The following is an 8258-nucleotide window of genomic DNA, read 5'->3' on the forward strand; positions in this document are numbered from 1 at the left end:
TTTACAAATTAACGCATAAAATGTACGAAAACCAACTCTCTGACAAAATCTGACACAATTGACCCCAGAGTATTTTCTTAGAAAAAAATTTATATAATAATTCGTCCAGGGCAGTGTTTATTAAGAATATATCAACTTTGTGGGTGTTTATTTTGTAATTTTCTACTTTTAGCTGGATACTGCCCTTCATACAGGGTGTTCCAAAAGTCTTGGGCACTTTTTTACATTGAATATCTCGAAAACTATTAAGGATAAGGATCTGAAAAGAAAAAAAAAAAAAAAAATCGGGTTTGTATTACTGTACCATAGATTCGAAAAAGTTGTCAAAAAACAAATATATAACAAATGTTATCAAAGGGAAGATAAGAGTCTTTCACATGGTAAGTTTGGGAATAGGAGTTATGAATAAAAAACTAGACAAAATACGGTTAAAAACTCGCTCAATGTATGTTACCATGACATAGGCTGACATATATTCGGTGGGGTTTTAGCAGTATTTTACATATTTTTTTATTTTTAACTCCTTTTCCCAAACTTACTATGTCAAAGAGAGAGTCTGCCGCCATTTTAAATTTTCCAATACATCGGTAAACACTGTATGTTTTTCGAGCCGAATAAACATGTTACATTAAATAAAAACACTAAAAACATATCCAGTTAGGTAGAAAAATAACTTATCTTACCTTTGATAACATTTATTTGTTATATATTTGTTTTTTGACAAATTTTTGAATCTGTGTACAGTAATCCAAACCCCAAAAAATCAATAGCCTTATATAAAAAAAATGTCACGGGTTTAGCTTTAAAGTGGCACCACTTTCATTTTATTATCATTAATAGTTAAACAGATATGAGGACTTGAAATGTGCCCAAGATTTTTTGAAACACCCTGTATAATAGATAACACTGACCCCCCCCTCTTTTTCTCATTTCTCTTCTTTCCTTTTTTCTTTCTCTCTCTCTCTCTCTCTCTCTCTCTCTGCCTGCCTGAAACATTTACCTAAAATAAAGAGCTACATGGTTTTGGTATAAATGCCTCTATGTTAGTTGATAGTAATTAATGACATACCAACCATAGATGCTCGGCAAAAACATATCCAACCTAGCAAATCAATTCTAGCAAACTGGGTCTTCAGGTTTATATTTCTTAATCTCTTTAGCTCATGAAATCCGCATCATCATCATCACATATATTGACATGAAACTAACTAGACGATCGGTTATATACAACATGTATATATCATTTTTGTTTTGTCTTCTTTTTTTTTTTATCATTTTTTTTTCTTTCTCTTCAGATTAAAAGAATATTTTTATTTATTTTTTTTTTATCAGTAATTTTTATAGACTGACAATAATATCCAAATCGAATAATATAGAAATAAAAAAAAATCTATACTAATCTCTTATCCTCATTTCTTTGGAGAGAAGGAGTGGCCAACTCTTACAGATATGAGAATTGTTTATTCATTTTATTTTAATTTTTTGTTTTCTTGTTTCGTGCTGAGGTTCGATGATCTGCAAATGACTTTGAGCTTCTATTGTTAATTCGCTTGTGCTGTGCGCTAGGATCAGGTCATCATCATCAACTGATCACTAAAGAGCCTACTGCGTAGCTTGGACCATTAATAAAAATGTGAGACATACTTTGGAGCATGACTAACGGCACATAACAGTTTATATATCTATAGGTTTTGGAAATTAATTTCTAGTTGAATCAATCTTAAGTATCTGAATTTGCTCATATATAGTCATCCACATACAGTACTGTTTTGCTGTATGACAGTTCATCAGTGTGGCTAGACCAGCACCTTTCTCTAGCCAAGGATTGAACCTACAATAATCTAGTTGATAGTCGGCAGTTCTTACTTCAAGGAATCGGTGCCTGCAAACGACCTCATCAAATGTCCATTTAAATAGACACTCGCCCACCGCTTTGACAGTGCTTGAGATGCTTGTTTATTTATAAACAAACAAACAAACAGTGAACCTTGCTTATAGCCAAATAAGCAGCGGGTGAGATACATTTATGACAGTGCTCTACCCAAGGAGGCGGGACTTAATATATATTAGTGGCCTGGCAAAACCACAGGAAAGACAACCGAAGCAGCAAAACCAACAAATGTAAGGGAGACAACCGAAAGAGCAAAACCGAAGCTAGCTGCCTGCCAGACACTATATATATATATATATATATATATATATATATAATATAAATAGACAAATTTAGGCATATTTTATTGGTTTAAAAATATAGGTTCTTGTTTACCAATTGTCGTAAAATTTTAACCATAGAATAGTATTACAATCTTCAAAAAGCTTGCAAATTTTCATGTAACGTCGTCTCATAGAACCAAAGATATATTCAATTTGGCTACGAGTGTATATATATCTATATATATATATATAGAGAGAGAGAGAGAGAGTAAATGACAAAAAGTTATATTCCAACATTCATGATGTTGACCACCTTATAATTTATTCTTTTAATTCAGTTGACTTATACAATTCTTGACAGTATGTTTCAAAGCGCAAAATCAATCACTTAATTATTATATCAATCAGTGAATCTATTATGACCTTAACTCATCAGAAAAAATAACAACAATCAATCCGTCAAAAGGAATTGAAATGTGATTTGACATGGTAAAAAAACAGAAAATTGGAAGAAAAGCTGCAGATACCTTTATATTTTTCCATTTTTTTTTTTTTTTTTAATTTTTTTTTTTTATTACATTTTCACCCCAAACAAGGCAAATTGCCACTTTGGTGTAGGGGGCTACTATCAGGGGCAACACTACTGGGGTACTATGTAGGGATTTGGGCAGCAAGGTGTCGGTTCACGTTACACTTGAACTTCTGCACGTCAGTACTGTTGGGGAAGCAGGGACCTGGAATGGAATTCCAGAGTCTAGCGGTTCTGGGGAAGAAACTATTGGAGTAAAAAGATCTTTTACATCTAGGGATCTCTACAGTGTGGGGGTGGGATTTAGCAGCCTGTCGGGTTTGTCGAGGGTGCTCACGTCGTGGGGGCACAAGTGATTGCAGTTCTTCAGAGCATTCACCACTAAAATACTTGTAGAAAAGGCAGAGGGATGCAACATTTCTGTCGATGGGACAGAGGCTGAAGCTTAGATGCCAGTTCAGGGCCTATCAGGTTTGCGACTCTCTTTTGAACCTTGTCAAGGAGCGAGAGACTAGTAGCAGATGCACCAGCCCAGATGTGGCAGCAATACTCCATACATGGGCGAATGGTGGCCTTATAGAGGTACAGGATTTTTATCAAAGTCATTAAACCCAACTATTCGTACTAACAATTTTAATTAATTTATGAATCTTCTACCAAAATGTTCTAGTTAATAATTAGCAAATTTATTAATTCTAAGTTGTGTATACATACTTAAGCAAATAATATCAACAAATTATAAACTATTATACATCTTTGTATATACGAAACTAAACTAAGCTAAAAAAATGATTGATTATTTCAGTCAGTTATCATAACTAAACAATTGATCCGAATTGAAAACTATGCATAATTCAAATCTATTAGCTATTACAATCAAACACATCAATCCTTACAATTATAATTTTTAAAAACATACAATTCAAAATCTATATTTACGTTTTGTTAAGTTTAAAAATAATCTGAAAACTTTTATATCGTAATTGTCAATAATTAAATTTACCTAATAAAGTGAGGCAGAGTTACCTCCCTTGGAACAAATCTAACGAAATTAACTTTACTTATATTTATTAATTTTTTTATTTACGCAACGTATAGACATCCATATTCAACTAATAAATAATTTTAATATAGTTTTAATGTCTTTCACCTAATATTATTTTAAAAAAATTAAATCAATTCATATTATAAATTAATTCACTAATTTTTCAATACATAATATTACTATTACAGATTATTTCAATCAATAATCATAAGTTATTAAGTTATACTTAATATCTGCTAATGTTGAATTGTAAATTAATAAGTTACTTCCGTTTTAATTTTTTATTTATTTATTTATATATTTATTCATATTATTATCAATATCAGCACCATCATTATTATTTATATTGAAAGTAATATTTTTAATTTCTACACTTCACAAACTTAACTCAATTCTACATACAACAATCTAGTTTTAATAAACATTTTACGAACTTGTTCCTTATTTAATCATAATTTTTGTTATCATTGTATATATCCTAATTCTCTAATAAGTATGCTTCAGAGTTTCTTCCTCTGATAACATGTTATTTTAATTATAATTAAATAAATGTATATTTAAGTTAAAACTAATTCTAATTTAAGTTAATAAGATTTATAAATATTGTTTAGGCCTAAAAATTATAGACCATATCCAACCTAGGTTTTCCTCATACTTTAAACCCCCTCTTCTATGTACTTTAATTAAATTTTATTTTTTATTTATTTATTTTTTATTATTTAACTAATAATTCCGAAATGAATTTATAGACGTTAATTTAATGACTATATATATTTAAAAAATATATAGTATGTCTTAGTAGATTTACAATAGATATATCTTATTATAACTATAACATTGATTTTTACATTCATTCTAACAATTAAACCATTTGGCTCATACATTTGGAACCACTTATCAATCAATTAATAATCACTTGTTGCATCATATACATTTTATTTTTAGATCAATATTTGGAGTGATACAAAAGAGCGTACAATTAGGAGTGGCGGAAGAATCAAATATTAAATTAGTATAGGGAATAGAAATGGATCATAATATTATTACTTAGTTTAATAGTAAGTAATGGTAAAGTTGAGTTTAAGTAAAGTAATTTAAGAATTAGAAAAAAAAAATGGTAATAATCATAATATTAAAAATGTATTTATAGTAATCAGACCCCAAATATTAATCTAAAAATAAAATGTATATGACGCAACAAGTGATTATTAATTGATTGATAAGTGGTTTCAAATGTATGAGCCAAATGGTTTAATTGTTAGAATGAATGTAGAAATCAATGTTATATTTATAAGATATATCTATTTTAAATCTACTAAGATAAACTATATATTTTTTTAATATAGATACTAATTAATTTAATGTCTATAAATTCATTTTGGAATTATTAGTTAAATTTAATAAAAAAATAAATAAAAAATAAAATTTAATTAAAGTACATAGGAGAGGAGGTTTAAAGTATAAGGAAAACCTGGGTTGGATATAGTCTATAATCTTTAGGTCTAAACAATATTTATAAATCTTATTAACTTGAATTAGAATTAGTTTTAACTTAAATATACATTTATTTAATTATAATTAAAATAACATGCTATCAGAGGAAGAAACTCTGAAACATACTTATTAGAGAATTAGGATATATACAATAAGCTTAAAATTTTTTCCATCTTGTGTACTGCAGCTAGGATTGTTACTGTTTTGACGTTTTGTCATCGACTGTATCTCACAGTGGGACAAGAATACAGGTCGGACAAGTCTGTTGCATGCTGCCAATCTTGCATAGGATGAAAACCCTGCATTTTGTAAAATTGTTGACAGCTTCTTAAGATCTTTCAACATTAAAGATATGACAATCAAGTGTGTTGCCGAGGTATCACCGCTTGACCTTGACCACTGTACACACTCTATAACCCTTGTCCTCGAGTGGCCTCTGGACCTTGATAAGTGTTGATTCTCTTGTAAAACAAACAAAAAAAGAAAATTGTTTTTTCTTTGGTGTTTGGTTTTTAACCATTTCAAAATTTTCAAAATATTGTTTCTTTCTAACTATAGTGACAATATATTACTTATTCATACCAATGCATATTCAGATATTAAAAAAAACAGCTTCTTTGACAACATCGGTCTCATGCTAGCAGATCCGGCTTCCTAACTTTAAATGCACCAAACATTGATGTTATTGTTTTTTTTTCTTCCCTTTGCAAAACTCAATCATGTTCGCCAAAAACAAAAACAATTTTCTTCTACTAAACTAACTACTTGAAGATATAAAAAACTTGAAGCATAAAAACTTTTTCCAAAATTGTGATTTTTGCATTAAATAACCTGTAAAGGATTGATACGCCGTAACACAAAACAAGCAAATCGACAACATCAGGAGATCTTGACCAAGTGACAGCATGCCATGTAAAAGAAAAAAGGGTACTTGTACAGTTTAGTCAAGACATTAAAAAATGAAAATATTGAAAAAAAAGTTTTAAATTGTACGTATCCGTTATGGAATGAAGTTCTCCGAAAAAGAAAATTGCTCTTAATTTCATCAAGTAGTTTTTATTTTATAGCGAAAAAACCTGTTATGATAACGAGCAAAAGGTTGGATTTTTAGGAAGAAAATCTTGTATTAAAGATGGGGAGGGAGTGTCGTCGGTTTACATAGTTATCTCCCCATGGCGTTTATAAAATTCAAACAAAATTTAAAAAAATATCCAAGATGTCTGCCTCCAACGCGCTCTCATAAAAACGTGTTTTTCCACTGTAAAAAAAAAAAAACTACTCGATCAAATTAAGTGGAATTTTTTTTTTTCGGAGATGTTCAGTTCAAAACGGATGCGTACAATTTAAACTTTTTTTCTCGATATTTTCATTTTTTAATGTCTTGGTTAAATTGTACAAGTACCGAAAAAAGAAATGTCTCTATTTTCCACCAATGAAGACTTTTGAAGTCGAAAATTTGGATTGAAATAAATCATACATATATTTAAAAAAAACAAAACAAAAAAAAACAAGCAAATTGCATTGTGTTTGGTTTCTAAATGCTTTTAAATTTTCAAAATATTGATGCTTTTATTTGTTTGAGGTCTTCCAATGCTGTAAAAGAAGTTTTAAAATTTCCAAAAGTAACATCTTATTGAGTTTTTACTATTTATCAGTAGCACATCATTTAAATTGTTTTTTGTTGTTTTTTGTGCTGTCTTCTTTCTACTCTCATACGACCCCCCCCCCTCCATTTCATCTTTTTTTGCCATTGGTTACCCACATCTCTCTAGCAGTCACCAATGATTTTGTTTTGTTTTTTTTGTTTTCCAGTCTACAAAGAGAAACATCCCAATGTTATTTGTACGAGGTGATGGAGTCATCCTTGTATCCCCGCCCATGAGGACCGGGACCTGAAAAAAATATGATGAACCATTGAGACCATTTTTGTTTATTTTTATTTTTTTAAAGTACAGAATTTACTTGTTTTATTTTTTTAATATTCATTTTGGAAGAAGAAGAAAAGTCCAAAGTATGAGTTGAAATCATGATTTTTTTTTTTTCAATAAAATTTAAAAAAAAAAAAAATCATTTTTTTTTTATATAAACATGAAAAAAATGTTTCTTCTGAAGGAACTCAAACATATTCATTTTTTTTTTTTTTTTTTTTTTTTGGGAAATGTTAAAAACTGCATCAAATAAAACTATTTGATCATTTTCTTAGGCTTTTATTTTCACTTAAAGTTGAATTACATCAATGCACAAAAATAAATTTTGAATCTGTTTATTTTTTTAAAAAATTGATGCTTAAACAGTTGGGAGCACAGTTCCAAATAAATTAACAGGAAAACTCTTTAATATATACTTAGGTATCAGGCAAAAATAGGTGTTTTTTGCCAAAAATTATCAAGTAGAATTCTAATAAAAAATAAAAATCAGTTTTATCATTTTTGTGGATCCATCATTGGTTAAGAGCAAAAATCCCATTAGCAGGGGGAAATAATTCAGTCTGTCGTTTAACCACGCAATAATGAATGGCAAAATATGAAAACTGATTTTTTGCTTTAATCAAAATTTTATTTTCTAATTTTTGACGATGATACTTATTTTTGTTATTTTTGCATGATACATAAGGATATCAAAGAGATTTCACTTGGAACACAATTTTCACGTGTTATACTACATAAGCAGCCCAAAATTTGCTTTTACTAATGAGGCACTATTTATCAAAGCCAGAAACCACTTGAGGATTAGGGTTAATGAGATGGATGGATTGTTAGTTCAGTGATGAAGAATATTATGAGAAGTTTGAAAATGATGAATGGAAACAACAAAAAATGAATTTGTATGGTAAGTACTTGCTGTTATTAGGTTTGAAGACCAAGTTGTGTGAATGGAAGCAGCCCAATTGTAATGTGTTCCACAGATGTGAATTTCTTGGCACGCGGAGATAGAAAGGAAAGTATTTTGTCAGTGGTGATAGAAAGACAAGTTATTGTTATCAATGTTGCAGCAATCTTTTTTTTTTTTTTACTTGGGAGTCACCATTTATCAAGG

At 29.4% G+C, this 8258-nt stretch overlaps 1 protein-coding gene across 1 annotated transcript in view; it reads left to right on the forward strand.

Annotated features, from left to right (window-relative positions):
* The window catches only part of LOC145277935 (U6 snRNA-associated Sm-like protein LSm3), a 29028-nt gene extending 21609 nt beyond the window's left edge, over nt 1–7419 (forward strand). Inside the window, exon 4 of the mRNA XM_080130012.1 lies at nt 7035–7419. Coding sequence (XP_079986138.1) covers nt 7035–7118 — 84 coding nt within the window. The 3' untranslated portion in view covers nt 7119–7419. The remainder of the gene's footprint in view (nt 1–7034) is intronic.
* Nucleotides 7420–8258: the final 839 nt, after the last annotated feature.

The sequence above is a fragment of the Euprymna scolopes genome, chromosome 6 (assembly GCF_053919585.1).
Source record: "Euprymna scolopes isolate OS-2025 chromosome 6, ASM5391958v1, whole genome shotgun sequence".
Lineage (NCBI taxonomy): Eukaryota > Metazoa > Mollusca > Cephalopoda > Sepiida > Sepiolidae > Euprymna > Euprymna scolopes.